The following is a 15,652-nucleotide window of genomic DNA, read 5'->3' as shown; positions in this document are numbered from 1 at the left end:
CTCTTGGTTTCCATCAAGTGGTACAATGTACAAGTGGTATGCATACATTAGACTGCCAAAGGCCTGGTTCAAAATCAAGTTATGATGCCTTCTTAATATAGTCTTTGTTGTTAAAAAATTGTACCTTACCATTCCCACAGATATTTAGATCGATCTATCCCCCTGGGAAGTCTCACTAAATTGCTGTCAACTTGGCCGGCTTAAATGTCTGTCACGCCTAGTAAAGCTGTTAGGGGGTAATTATCTTTACCCTAGCCAATTCGGTAGGCGTGACAGACATTTAAGCCTCTTGAGCTGACAGCAATTTAGCATGAACTCCCAGATGGATCGATCTTAATCTGTGGGAATGTAGTCTTACTGATGACTTTTTTTACAAAGAAAAATACTACTTTTCTAATGAATAAAGAAAACAATTTATAGGCAGCAGCACATTTTATTTCAGACTAATGGTGTTATAATAATTTAAATATTTGCCAACACTCCTATTTCACAGATATTCAAGGTATCAAGCTATATGCAGCACACTGCATTTGTACATCCATATAAGTTTTTTAAAAATCCCATACCAGTACAAAAGTGCGAAAGGAAATTTGAGCAAAAAAAAAATAATTCAAATCATACATGTTACTTTCATTATGTACAATGATAGCAAGTGGAATTCACTGACATGAGAGTATCTGGACGAGAAAACATCCCCCCAGCCATCTCCTGACATGATTGTGAATAATAACTATAAAACTGTGTGGTTATAAATTTCACATTCTTCAAATTTAGTCATTATTTGTTAAGAGGTATTAACAATCCATTCGGTGAAATCTATTTTTATCTATAGTAATTCATAAATAAATAAACACACTGGCAGATTTATATATATATAAAGAATTGTGCTGATCAAACTCACACCGGTCAGATCAAAGTACGTTCCTGCTGGACCAGCCTGGTTTACAGACCCTTGCCTTCCAACTCCTCTCCCCCCCCCCCCAATCCCCCCTGCCCCTACCACTGATATGATTGCACTAGAGTGATGTCATGTCCTTATTAAACATCTATATCCACATCTATACCTCATTTCTTAATAATTAAACCACATTTGCAAGATACTGTCACCTTGACATCTACAGTGTGTCAGGAATTGAAAAAGGTCCTTAGTAATAGTACACCCTGAATTGTGTACATAGCACCTCTAGAGCTGAAGCAACATAAGACCACATTGCTCCAACCCAAGTCTGCCCCCACAGAGAGAAAACATCTTAACACATTGAGTAAATAAATGTCATATCCCATTATTGTTATTGTGTTAGTTGTGACAGAATCACAGCCAACACAATGTTAGCGGTAGACATCATAGTCCACTTCCTGTATTGTGTTAGGTGAGACGCTGTCACACCCACATTCCTACAATGTTTGTCCTTCAACTGGAAACGAAAACCAAACCCCCGCTTGTTTCAACTTTAACTTGCACCTAAATTGTGGGACAGAAATGTACAAAGTCTGTGTAAATTATAGAAGGGCAATGCTCCAGTTAGGGTGAAGGTGCGTCGCTGACTGGCTATCTGCAGTATTAATCCAATTTGCCTTCAACAACCGCTTCACGGGCAAGCTTCTCACCTGGGATGAAAAAAAAAATTTATACAACCAACAGAGGATGTAACACTGGTAATTATTCTAGTGAAACAAGCATGCAAAAATAGATACCTCAATCGGGAGCTATAAACATACCTAAATCTTTATTACATCTTTATAACTTGGGCATAAAAAAGATGTTTGACCAAAATCTGTCTTTTAGCTTAAACAATTACCACAATCAGGAGCAATAAACAGATATTACATCTTGAGTACATCTTTATTACTTTGGACATGTAAAAGATCTCCAAGAAAAATATCTTTTTGCTCAGTGACTTGCCCTCACCTTCTTTGAGAGCGTCCCCTGCCAAGTCCTTGGCCTTGCCCAGTGTCTTGTCCACGGAGTCCTGGTGACGCAGGACAAATGGTCGGATAAAGCGGTAGTAGATGATGATACTGCCATTGAAAGCATCAACAGGAACCATACACCAGACTAGGAATAAACACTGAAAAAAGACCGAGAATCAATTGCTTTATCTTTAAGTTTTTTGTTGCTTTTTTTTGTCATTCTTTTTCCTATATATAAAAACAATGACATTCTTACATTACAACACAAGAAGTGTACACTAAACTTACAACAAACAAGTGTGTGTCTGTGCCACAGTTTGTGTCAGTGTGTGTCTGTGCCACAGCTTGTGTCAGTGTGTGTCCATGCCACAGCTTGTGTCAGTGTGTGTGTCTGTGCCACAGCTTGTGTCAGAGTGTGTCCGTGCCACAGCTTGTGTCAGTGTGTGTCTGTGCCACACCTTGTGTCAGTGTGTGTCCATGCCACAGCTTGTGTCAGTGTGTGTGTCTGTGCCACAGCTTGTGTCAGTGTGTGTGTCTGTGCCACAGCTTGTGTCAGTGTGTGTGTCTGTGCCACAGTTTGTGTCAGTGTGTCTGTGCCACAGCTTGTGTCAGTGTGTGTCCGTGCCACAGCTTGTGTCAGTGTGTGTCCGTGCCACAGCTTGTGTCAGTGTGTGTGTCTGTGCCACAGTTTGTGTCAGTGTGTGTCTGTGCCACAGCTTGTGTCAGTGTGTCCATGCCACAGCTTGTGTCAGTGTGTGTGTCTGTGCCACAGCTTGTGTCAGTGTGTGTCTGTGCCACAGCTTGTGTCAGTGTATGTCTGTGCTACAGCTTGTGTCAGTGTGTGTGTCTGTGCCACAGCTTGTGTCAGTGTCAGCGTGTGTCTGTGCCACAGCTTGTGTCAGTGTGTCTGTGCCACAGCTTGTGTCAGTGTGTGTCTGTGCCACAGCTTGTGTCAGTGTGTGTGTGCCACAGCTTGTGTCAGTGTGTGTGTCTGTGCCACAGCTTGTGTCAGAGTGTCTGTGCTGCAGCTTGTGTCAGTGTGTCTGTGCCACAGTTTGTATCGGTGTGTGTGTGCCTGTGCCACAGCTTGTGTCAGTGTGTCTGTGCCACAGTTTGTATCGGTGTGTGTGTGCCTGTGCCACAGCTTGTGTCAGTGTGTGTGTGTCTGTGCCACAGCTTGTGTCAGTGTGTGTCTGTGCCACAGCTTGTGCCAGTGTGTGTGTCTGTGCCACAGCTTGTGTCAGTGTGTGTCTGTGCCACAGCTTGTGTCAGTGTGTGTGTCTGTGCCACAGCTTGTGTCAGTGTGTGTCTGTGCCACAGCTTGTGTCAGTGTGTGTGTCTGTGCCACAGCTTGTGTCAGTGTGTGTGTGCCACTGACATAGTGATTGTGGCCATTACCTTAAGAAACCAGTAGAAAGGAATCCAGAAAAGGAAGATATCAGAGAAAAACTCTGCCAAGGAGAAGACGCTGTAAGTCACCCAGTAGGTCAGCCATTTTGTGTCATCATCCTTCTCCTTGGTTTCTATGGCTTTGATTCTGAAACAGCACAAAAAAATGCGATGATTTCTATGTTGATAAATTTCAATATTTGTATTTAGAGGAAAACAAATATAAATCACTCTGAAGTCACGTCATTATGTTTTTTACAACTAAAATATATGGAACTTTCTAAAACAATGATGCAGCTAATTAAAATTATATTGTGTGAGGATAAAACCATGTGAACATGTATGTCCAGAGAAGTGGCAATACGTATGCACGTTATTCAAGCTCACACAATACATGACCAGTGGAAGTCACTGATATCTGGAGAACTTTTCACATATACTTCACTAATAGCTTTGTTCTGGTTCACTTTGAGAGACTGACAAATTATCAGCCTGGATATTGCACAGGGGATCACCAAAATGACCCCCCCCCCCCCCACCCCCCAATCAAAAAGGCCAATTAATTAATCAAATTTAACAACAGGAAGCAAACTGTGTAGTGAACTTGTGAAATTGCATAAAATCCCCCTGCAGCATAATTCCATACATCTCAAAGTGACCTGGAACAGCTGATATTATATCAGTGAAGTATACTTCTCATTGTGAATAGTGACTTCAAGCTCAGGAGTCAAGGGGATGACTCACACTGAGACACTGAGAGGGTTCACTCAGTATGACTAGAGTCACTAGCCAATGATCTGAAAACCTGTTACAACATGTTAAGAACTAAGATCAAAGTCCCTAGATTCAGCAGACCTCATGTGTGAGCACTGATACGTGGTATACATGTGCTGCATACCAAGATACTAATTAACAGATCGTTGTGAAAGGAATCCCAGGTTCAGCTCCTCTGTTAAGAGATAATAATAAGACATTTATAGTGACATTTGTACTAGACTGATTAATTTACCAAACTTAAAAACAGCCACACAGTTTTATAAACACATACCACATGACTGAAATCAATCCAATCATTAGATAAGATACATCCACATTTCATATCTTAAGAATACCTGGAAGCATGAGGCAGAGTTATTTGATACATGTCATACTTACGAGGCGTAAGCTGGATAGAGGAAGCCTATGAAGTTACAAAGGAACTGAGCGCCATAGCCAATCATCAAATACAGTGCCACAAAGGCAACGAGACCTGGAACAGATACAGTCTCATAAAAATGTGCTTAATTACTCAAGAGAATAAACTAATATTGTATATATGTTCTGTTACTTACATGGAATAAAGATGTGCTTAATTACTCAAGACTATAAAACTTTTACAGAAGAACTCATGAACATGTAGTTTTGGCACAGTTTTGACCTTAATTATGTCATTTTCACCCCTGAAAACTTTTACTGTGCTACGTATATATCAGAAGACTATTTTTCTCTGAATATCATCTTTATTTCTTATCAAAAAAAATTAACATTTCAATCTTTGCAAAAATGTACAAACAATATCTACAAATTCTCTTTCTCCTATATATTGTGCACAAATAAAACCGTGTTAGAGCTCATATGTGGGCAGAAAACAAACAATATGTAATTGTAAATGTATAATCCCCAATCAGCCCTTTCAATGAAATGATAAGAGCTAATTTCACCTCGTGCCTGATCACATGCAATTCATGAGTCATATAAAGAGAAAATATGATACGGCAGAGAACAAAGTACATGCACATGACAAACATGGGGGTGTTAGAGACCACTATTTGACAAGAGGATCATAATCTAATTGATACTTTATCATAAAGAGGTCAATGCCACTATTGCCGTTGACAACAGACACCAATCCTACTATTCAAATTCCTGGCAGAATTATGTCAGCAATATGGAGTCTGAAGTCTAGATGTCTCCACATAACCCACCCCAGGGTCCTGTTAAGAACAGTCAGGGGTGGTAGGATTCCAAGTGCTACTGGGAACAGACAGGGGTGGGAGATGAGATGTTGAATTATATATATATATATATATATATATCCCTCATTTATACGCTAAATGCCAAACTCGTGAGTAATACTATGAACAGGTCCTTCACTTTGAGGGGTACAACATCAACAAGGTTAGCATGTTTTAACAAAAGGCAACAAACCAAACTTTCAAAACTGATCTTTTCTTTCTCAAGTAACTACATTATCAGACGTACGTGCCACCACTGGCTATCAGGTTATCAAAAACGGATGATCAAAAAAAAAAAAAAACAGGAACAAGATAACCCATCTTCAAACAACAAAATACCTCATAGTAAAATGAACTACAAGTCTTACACAGTGCAACTTTGTTAGATTTAACATCATCCAAACTTCGTATGGTTTGAAGGCTTTGAACACGTGGTAATACATAAACAGTATACAGCCTCTGGACAATGGTCATTTCAATACTGGACCCTGATGATTCTGTCTTCTCCATCTTTTCTATAGTGGTCAGTGTTAGTGGTGTGGTGTCCAGCCAGCTGTGTCCTCCAAGGTGAGTAGTTGTATTATGATCTGTGCTCTACTGCCCTGCTCTGCCATATACTGCACCTCTCAGTACTCACCCAGACAGTTTTATCACTGGCCCTGCTGACTACACCACCCATACAAACCACAGCTAGTATATATGTGTAGGCAGTTTTAATTACCACAGCCCTTATCATGACATAACAATAATCAATACTGGAGACAGATCTGTTTATCTATATCAAACTTATATCTAATACTAAAAACAGACACATATATACATATATATTGAAAGCGGGTGGCATCAGTTAATGGAGACCAGTCAGGAACAACAGAAGCCAGGCCAAGGTTGTAGTATCTCCTCATCCTTGCTTCAAGTGTGTAGATACTGGTTAATATTAAAGGTCAGAATATGGGACAGTAAGACAATGGGATTTGGCCGCTTGGGAATGGTTGAAATACAGACAGGATAGGTGCCAGTATCTCTGAAAAACTCTGGCCCATATTCTAACCTTTGGGTTGAGTGGAGGTGGGAGACACTGGGGTCTGGGAATGGTTGAAATACAGACAGCATATGTATTGAGTTAAATGTGGAAATTCAACTAGTATTTGAGAAAGAATGATAAACATGCAGTATAGGTGTTCATTGGGGGGGGGGGGATTAAGATCTAAGAAATGTTATTAAATAAGGATAGTATTTGGGATAAGTGGGGGGTAGGAGATATTGAGATATGGGAAAGGTTATAATACAGACTGAGACAATAAGGTATTGAGTAAAATGTGGAGATACAACTAGAATTTCAGAAAGGAGGTTGAAAAACATGCAATATTATAATATAGGCATAATTTGGAGGGGGGAGGGGATAACAACTGTTCATTTTGGCCAAAAAATGCATTTTCCTGGGGTAAATGACAATTTTTCCATACTAACCAATTGTAAATGAATCTATTCCCACATTCAAAATTAGTCCCTAGTTTTTTTTTTTTTTTTTTTTTTTTTTTTTTTTTTTTTTTAAGTTTGGTCTTTTGTAATAATCTCTTAAGAGATTATTACAGAGTGTAGCCATCGATGGAGGTCACGTGATGTGATGGCAAGCACAAATTCCAAAATTATTGCATTAACTGCCGTTTTTGGGTTAAAATAGAATTTATTATATTTCTATGAGTTATTTACAATGTATTTATTGTAAAATATAGATATTTTACAAACGGTTGCTATCCCTTTAAGTTTTAAGAAAGGTAAGAATATGTGCTAGTTACAACTGGAGTTGTCCACTGTATGTGACATACAAAAGTGTTATTATATTGGTTGTATACAGTGGACAACGCGTACTGTAGTTGTAACTGACTTATACCACTGCTGGTGCTTCAAACAACAGGATGAACAAACCAAAGCGTATGAAAATACAGGCAAACCTGTATAGGTTATACAAGTGCAATTACCCTATTGTTTGAAGCACCAGCTGTGGTATAAACAGTATTTGGGTTGAATGAAGGTGGGAGATATTGGGATTTGGGAAAGGTCAAAATATGGAACAGTATTTATGTTGAGCGCAGGAGGGAGATCATGAAACTTGGGAACGGTCAAAATACAGGACAGTATTAGGTTGAGTAGAGGTGGGAGTTGTTATTTTACAGGGATACTTTCAGTGTTTTTTACAAAAAATAAAAAAACAATAAGAAAACTGTAAGAGCCAGTTAGGGGGTGGGGGTGGAGACTCACACTGCACTGGTACCAAGCCAACCCAAACTGACATACTGTGCAAGTTCTAGAGTAGCCTATCATTTATGACAAGTATTCCATAAATCCTGAAGGTGAACAAACTTCTGAGACCTGCTCTCATGTTAGAGACTGATCTCAAAGCACAACCTGACATATGGAGGGAGAAATTGATCATTATCTGGCCAAACAATGAGAAGTCACACCCTGTCCATTTTATAAGACTTTTTCTCCGATTTCTGGTCTCCAAGCATGCGCCACTAGTATCACCCTACTGTGTTCGTGGTCACCACCCATCTACACCTATTGTTGGCGTTGCTGTGCGTGTCACCCTGCCCCAGACGAATGCAGTACATCTAACGATCTATTATCTAATCTTCAAGTTCTACTTGCTCTATCTTATATGGCGGCCCAAGCGAACAGATGCCAACGGTTGAAGTGCCTTTTTCAACCTTTGTGAAACAAATATTTACCTATTACAATATATAGTCTTTTGACGCCAGTCTTCGTCTCAACTTTAGCTAATAAATCGTTCACTGCATTTTTCTCATGGAGAGCTTTATCCAGCTTTGCCTTCCAGGCTTCGACTTGTGCGGAGGCCATCTTCCTGTTGGTGTAGCGAAATGCCTGAAGGGGGCGCAAGATATGAGGAATATTCTCCATGCACTTGCCTCGACCCTGGCCCTGGTCAGAGTGAGGCTCTTAGTTGTTTTCTTATTAAAACATGTTGAACGATCTTGGCCTTGTTGAATATCAATTTTTTACAAGATGGAACGAATCTGTATAATTTTTCATGAGACACTCTCGAGTTAGTTAAATGACAAAAGATGATGTTTAAAGGGATAACAACTCTTCAAATGAGATTCAAAATTCTACAGAAAAAGTACATTGTAAACAACATCATAGAAATATAGTAAATTCAATTTTACTACAAAAACGGTTTGTTATCGCAATTATTCTGACATCTGTGTTTGCCATCTGATCACTTGGACCTTCATAGATGGCTACCTTCCGTATCAATCTCTTGAGAAATTATTACAAAAACCACACTTAAAAAAATAACCATCGACTATATATCTTTGAGTTTCGGAACAGATTCATTAATCATAACCCTGAGCTTCAGAGCTAACTTGACACTAACCTTTTCACTGTAGCCTATCTCCATCGTGTCAAGACACGATGGAGATAGGCTCGGTGAAAAGGTTAGTGTCAAGTTAGCTCTGAAGCTCAGGGTGTTAATCATTGGACAGTACGAGAAATCATCGTTTACCCCGGGAAATTTATCTGTGTTTTGGCACTTTCTCCGCCAAAATGAACAGTTGTTATCCTTTTAATTAATGAAACATTGAACAAAAAATGGTCAGAAATGACAATAAATCAAACTGCCTGGGCTAATACAATACCAGGCGACCTACGTACATAGGTCCGTGTCAACAAGACCAGGTCTACATATTACTATAATTCAATTATTTGTTGGTCACATTTCTTATAGCAGGTATGGCTTCACGTTGTTCTGATAACACTGTCAGCGACCATGTTACCATGCTTTTCCTTAATGAACAGCCAATGTGAGGTCCGGAACGTCACAAAGGGAGGGATTCCCCACCCGGATATACAAACATTTCTTTCTACTGTAAAGAGATAATGTTCGTAGTTTTGCGGGTTTTTTAAAATAAATTTTCAGTACGAAGTACACGGATTATTTATATTTTACCCGAATGCTCTCGTTTTTTTTTTTTTTTTTTTTTTTTTTTTTTTTTTTTCAGAGGGGAACGGTTTGGAATTTCCTCCCAATATTTTTCCTTTCGGCAAGCAACATTGCTGTTTTTACTTAAAATAAAGGTAAATGCACATTAATTTGATTTGTGGAAAAGAGTATATATCTCTGAACATCAAGTTAGATTTCCTGACCTGAACTTCAGGTCGAACGAGGGTCAGCGTCTTCATTTCCATATATGTACACATTATAAATATACAAACGGGTACATAATTTTAACTCTGGTCTGCATCGGCTTGAAACTAAAGCCTCATTTTTCAAATATACTGTAAAATCAGGTACAGAAATATGGATTGATTAAATCTTCACATAACAGACAAAAATCACACGCGATTTCGATGCTTTTCTCCTAAAATCAAAGGTCAATTTCACCTCATTTGTCAACCAAAACACTGTATCAAAACGTTTATAAATATGTTTTGTAAAACGAATTATATTTGTTTATTAATTTGTGTTATCATTATTATTATTATTATTATTCTTTTGTTTGGTCTGTATTCATAGCTGTCTTTCGTGTAAGGTCCTGCGAAGGGGTAGGTCTGATTTGCCTGTTTTACTTTATTACTTGTATTCTTTTCAAACAAGTAGATCTCAGTCCAGAAATCACGAGTGCGTTACGATGATGGGTTCACCCTTCAACATTATCTATACATTGTTTGTTAACATCATCCTCGGATTTTTTTCTTGTATTTTGATTTTTGTCATAATCTTTTACACTCTCACCACAGGATGCGTTTGTAATCTGTGACAAAATTTTTGTATCACATTCTTGAATTTTGTAATTTTTTAGAAGCCCCTGATTTCAGAAGGTAATGATTACTCTTTGTCTTAGCACTAGTTGTAACTTCGTAAACGACTGTGCGTCAAATATCAACTCGGCACCGGTAAATATGCATATAGCAAAAAATGCACACTGAGCAAAAAATAATAATAATTAAATAAAACACATTAATAAATAAAATAAAATAAACGCCCCACTCAATACTTTAAGAAAAAAATTATCAGCTTTATGGTTATATATATATCTGCAGATTACTGTCCGTAGCCCAGTACATGTGACATATATATAATTCACATGGGGTGTTAACTTTTTTGCTCAGTATATACACAGATTTCGATTTCAACTCAAAACTGTAGTTTTAATGTTTCATAAGCGGTGTTTTTGAGTACAACTTAAAATACTTATTAAAGGACGTTTGCGTATACCCTTATTTTTCTCTGGTCGAGAGTCTCTCGTGACAGCAGTAGGTGCGATAAACTTTCCCAGGTGACGCAATGAACTATTCTCTCTCTAAAAATACATCAAAGTGATAACTCTAGTTGGCGATGCTGAAGCCAATTAAGTAACATTTACTATCGACCTTTAAAACTGTTACATCTCATAAACCTCCTTGATTAAACTGAGGCTAATTTTAACTTGGAGATGAAGCCATAAAAGATGTCACTTAATCCTTCTACAAAAAAAACCTTCTTATGAATAAAGATATATAATATAGAGATATACAAGAAATTGTCTTCATTGACCCTAAATATTTTCAGCCGTCTCCCCTCAGACAAAAAAGTATTGAAGGCTTGCCAGAACAGCCTTCTCAGTTATTCATTAGTGTGTGTAAAATAATGAAGCTATAGTTCTTCTCACCGCCATATTTGTCCCCTACATCGCTTGTGGTGCAACAGCGCTGACGTCACTGGCACACAGCCAACTTGCTTTAGAAATTACGACAAAGAGTAAATACCACTGGAATAATAACCCAGATATAAATTGTTTATTAAACAATATTTATTTATCCAATAAAATCAAATAAAATAACAAAATTTCTGTTTTAGTGTAATGTTTTAAACGATGATTGCTGACACCAAATGTATATTAAATTGAACACAAATTGTGAATCACAGAAATCAGAACTGACCTCAGCTCAGTGAGGGGGGGGGGGGGGGGGGGGTGATGATGACTCAACACTAAAACATTCAATTTTTGAGGATGGTCAATTTTAACCAAAAACTCAGCCTAGTGAATCAATATTCAATTCTTTAAACCTTCCCTGCACTGTCACCTCACTGAGCTGATGACCAAGCACCATCACCCCAGGTTTTGTTATGCCATGGCTATTTTGTGACCATGGGAACCGATGAGTCAAAGAACCATACAACCAGAATCATGATCTAGTTACACGCAACTGTTATGCTAGGATACCTATACTGTGACACAAAATGAAATTAAAGAACTACTGCTGTGACCAAAATTATCATCATTAAAGGAAGACTCATGGCTTTTCCTGGACAGCGCAAGCATAAGGGGGCTGAAGAAGAGAGAATAGCTGCTCATTTTATTTATCCATATGCTGCCTTTTGACAGGGAAGCAAAAGCTTACCCCATTTTCCCGATTGTTGTAGAAAACTTACACTGACCAGTCTGTCATTTTCCATCATTTTAAGTCTCCCTCAGTTTGTGTGTTCTTATCGCAAATATGAATTGTTACTCTTTTATTTCTAATCAACAAGTTACAACAATCACATTTCCTTCACATTTTTTTTCAAAAATGGGTCTGTATTTCTCTCTCATATGAAGCCATTTATGCAGGCTTCCTGGTTGAATTCTTCATCTTGTTGCTTTCAGTGCTAGTCACCGCACTGCGACCATGGTGGCTAGAGTACCCAAACCCAGGGCTGTGACCAGCAAACCCTTCCAGATCCCATTCTCCATCTGATTCTTGTCAGGAAAAGAAGCTACAAAGGTGTCCTAGAGAGGAGAGAAGTGGTCACAATACAGTCAACTTCATACACTCAATGGCAAAATATTTAACATAGAGAGAATACATCATACTGAGTGATAGTTACTCTTAATACAATAGGAAAAATTCTAAGAACCTGTAACTTGACACTATTTGTGGTTAGATATAAATGAACAATATCTGGATAGGATCCAAGGTTTCTGGCAATCATAAATCAACACCTTGGTAGTCAGGCGGCACTAGTTCCAAAGGTATGCATTCCTTACAGTGACTAATATCACATAACTTTACACAGGATTGCCCTCCAGTAAGGTCAATTAGACAAATACATTACCCTCCCCCCCCCCAACCCAAAAAGTTTTTTTTACCAATTTTAAGTCATATATTTGTCATAAGTAAATTGTAATTGTCCTTATTAAAAAGATTCACAAGTTAAATCCAAAGGTAGACTTTCAACTGCATACATTTTTCAATATTTGTTATCATTAGTATGTATTTCTACTTTTAAAAATACAATCAAGATCTCTTATAAAGTAATATTAACAACAAAATCTTAAATACATACCCAGCCACCTTGTTTATGTATCCAGGGGCCAAGTTTGGTCGCAACATATTCACCAACATAATCAGGAAGTTTGCCCATCAACGCGTCCATTTTGTTTTCTTCACAATGTTTCATCAATCGAGATCCAAACGCGTACACAGTGACAACTCGCCCCCAGTTGACTTCGTGGTCGGTAAATATGTGTTCCAAACAACCATTAACAGTTTCTTCGCCGTTTTGCTCTGATAAATCAAGTTTGTTCATCATCCCATTAAAGGTTATTTTGTGCTTTTCCAGCATTTCCGTTACCAGACGCCTCATCGTTTTTGAATAAGCATCGTTTGGTTTTGAGTTATTATATCCAACGGTCCAGAACAAAACATCATGGGCTATCTCTTTGGCTGTTTTTGCTATGGCGGATGAAGGTAGATGTTCTTCGCCTGTTTGAGTGCCACGGTTGTTCATCAACCCGTTCAACCCCTGATCACGGACTTTGCCGGCCATTTTGTTGTTGTTGTTGTAAAAATTCTCTTGAATGTCGGCCTTCATCGTCCCCCTACTCCTCACCGATGGTTCCACTCCATTCTCGTTCATCTCCAGATGGTCTCCGAAAAGTGAACTTCTAGGCCTTCCGTCCGTAGATATCCGTAGTGACGAAAGCGAAAAATTTCGGAGAAGGTGTTTGGGCAAACACTAAATATGAAGTCAACGACGAAAATAGCAGCGAGTGCATGACGTCATGGCTTTTTGGTGCTCTGATTGGTTGACCAGAGGACACGTGCCATACGTGGGAACGACAAGGTGGAAGTGGAGAAGTTTTTAAGTCTAGGACGTTTCAGGATTAGCAGAAGAGAAACCAATAAAGAAGCAGGGCGATCTGGGAGGTAAGTTAGATAAAAATACCCACAGTTTCCACCTTTTTTACTTTCTTTAAATTTTGTTTGTAGATGTAATCTTAGAAACATCCATAGTTTTTTAATTTTACAGGTACTGCGGTAGCTTATTAATACATTGGTTGATTAATTACCTGTTTACTGAGAAGTCAGTATTAGTAATACGTTATTCGCGCCATTTTGTTTTAATCTGTTGATTAATTACCTTAGCAAGTTAATTTTACAATTTGTTATGCTTATCCCTTATACCTACCAACAAATTCAGACTTCTCGATTGACTAGTATGTTGATTCTACAGTAGTATACCTGTGCCAATGGTACTATAGTAATTTACATGTATATCTTTTCAATAAAATTCAGAATAATGATACTTTTTTGTCATTTATTTGCTAAACTTGATATATAACATGATTTATATATATATATATATATATATATATATATATATATATATATTCGATTATAATCCAGTAATTTGACAAAGGTCCACATTGGACTGTACAGTACTAAAAACATACAGGTTTACAAACATTTACGTGCCCTGGTATATGTACCCCTAAGAATAAACATTCTTTTGGGTACTTAACATGTACATGTAGTTCTCACTATGAAATGGTACTAGTATATAATCCATGATATTGAAAGCAAGTTATCAACCCCAATTGAATTTTCCACAAGAGAGAAAAATATTCACCTATTCACAATCATATATTATTGGTCCTTGCACTTGGAATTCATTGTTTTGTCCATTTCAGTTAAATTTTATTTTCTTACTGTGTGACCAAATGTTTCCACTTCTCAAGTCACCTGTACATTTCAGAGGGAAACTATGCATGTCAGATACTTTTATTTGATGGGTTAATTCATCATTTAAAGTCATTAAGGTCTGAATTAGGGAGAATACAAGTAGTTTTACAGGACATGAAGACAGAAAAGACTTGGACAGTTACAAATGTAATTGCAAATATGGTATTCCTTTAATCCCAGCCTTGCTTAAGTTTTACTTTTTTATTTCCAGTTGGCGATATATGCAGAAAAAAACCACAATATAGGAAATGACTGTCAACATGCCAGATGAAGATCGGAACAGAGGTTTTCCAGCAACCAATCTCCCTCAGAATCTAGACCAGGTTATGGAACCAGTGGTCTACCGCCACAGAGCAAACAATAACAACACAGAGCCCAATGAAGAGCAGAGACGCTCTATGATAGAGATTGGCCTGACTTTGAGGGCCATTGCAGACATGTATGACAAAGAGTATCGAGTCAATAACCAGCGAGACGGCAATGGCTGAGGGTGTCATGGCTGCCGGATGGACCCCCTGGATGTGGACGGTACAATATACCCTGCCCTGAGCTAGCAATGCTGGGGATATTGAAAGGTGTACACCCACCTCATCAGGCTGGACAAGTGTGAACTGGACAAGAGTGAACTGGAAAAGTGTGAACTGGAAAAGTGTGAACTGGGCTTTGTATACTGCTGGACATTACTTGACTAGCGGACCGTGGTGGTTGATGTGGAACTTGATTCAGTGGAAGATAGTTTAATAATAAAAACCCAACCAAACTGATTAATAACTGTTGTATAGGTCAATCAGCCGACCACCAAACTGATTAATAACTGTTGTATAGGTCAATCAGCTGACCACCAAACTGATTAATAACTGTTGTATAGGTCAATCAGCTGACCACCAAACTGATTAATAACTGTTGTATAGGTCAATCAGCCAACCACCAAACTGATTAATAACTGTTGTAAATCATCAGTTCACATGATTGGAAAGGAAATTTAACTGATGAGAGTTAATTATGAAAGAACTGAATGCACGGTGGCATGTTAGCAGGATCATTTTTACAAAGCATGAAATTGATGTCTGAAGAGAAAGATTCTACTCCCAGTTGCTAATTCTTTCAATGTTGGTCATCTGTATGATAGTGTGTTTGGGGAGGTGTCAGAGAAGAAATGCTTCACAGATCTCAAAAAAAATTTCTTGTAAATTGGATATGATGAAGAATAAACCGTTTAACACTAACAGTTTTTACTTTATATTTGGTGTACCAGAACTTTTATTATTATTATTATCATTTATTATATATGACATCAGACAATATACATAAACTGATTTGAGCTGTGTTGTTCATACATTAACTGT

At 38.0% G+C, this 15,652-nt stretch overlaps 2 protein-coding genes and 1 long non-coding RNA gene across 4 annotated transcripts; 1 reads left to right on the top strand and 2 right to left on the bottom strand.

Moving 5' to 3' along the window:
* Positions 1-787: 787 nt before the first annotated feature.
* On the bottom strand, positions 788-8,180 carry LOC106168971 (receptor expression-enhancing protein 5). 2 transcript variants are annotated; one of them, XM_013548247.2, is made up of 5 exons: positions 8,027-8,180; positions 4,456-4,549; positions 3,310-3,448; positions 1,910-2,069; positions 788-1,608 (listed from the first exon to the last, which is right to left on the bottom strand). In XM_013548247.2, exons 1-5 carry the CDS (start codon positions 8,154-8,156, stop codon positions 1,562-1,564), a joined length of 570 nt encoding a protein of 189 aa, XP_013403701.2. In that variant the 5' UTR covers positions 8,157-8,180; the 3' UTR covers positions 788-1,561. The 2 variants fall into 2 exon arrangements, with proteins under 2 accessions (XP_013403701.2, XP_013403702.2); XM_013548248.2 differs by lacking the exon at positions 8,027-8,180 and adding an exon at positions 5,663-5,920.
* Positions 8,181-11,088: 2,908 nt separating this feature from the next.
* Positions 11,089-13,200, bottom strand: LOC106168952 (bcl-2-like protein 2). Its single transcript, XM_013548213.2, has 2 exons — positions 12,628-13,200; positions 11,089-12,070 (listed from the first exon to the last, which is right to left on the bottom strand). Exons 1-2 carry the CDS (start codon positions 13,198-13,200, stop codon positions 11,954-11,956), a joined length of 690 nt encoding a protein of 229 aa, XP_013403667.2. The 3' UTR covers positions 11,089-11,953.
* Positions 13,201-13,325: 125 nt separating this feature from the next.
* Positions 13,326-15,532, top strand: LOC147764950 (uncharacterized). Its single transcript, XR_015331972.1, has 2 exons — positions 13,326-13,490; positions 14,518-15,532. It is a non-coding gene; the product is annotated as an uncharacterized LOC147764950 (long non-coding RNA).
* The last annotated feature ends 120 nt before the right edge of the window (positions 15,533-15,652 follow it).

This window comes from Lingula anatina, chromosome 1 (assembly GCF_051362555.1).
Source record: "Lingula anatina isolate TDL-2025a chromosome 1, LinAna3.0, whole genome shotgun sequence".
Classification (NCBI taxonomy): domain Eukaryota; kingdom Metazoa; phylum Brachiopoda; class Lingulata; order Lingulida; family Lingulidae; genus Lingula; species Lingula anatina.
The sequence above is the reverse complement of the archived record's forward strand: the minus strand, read 5'-3'. Positions and strand labels throughout refer to the sequence as shown.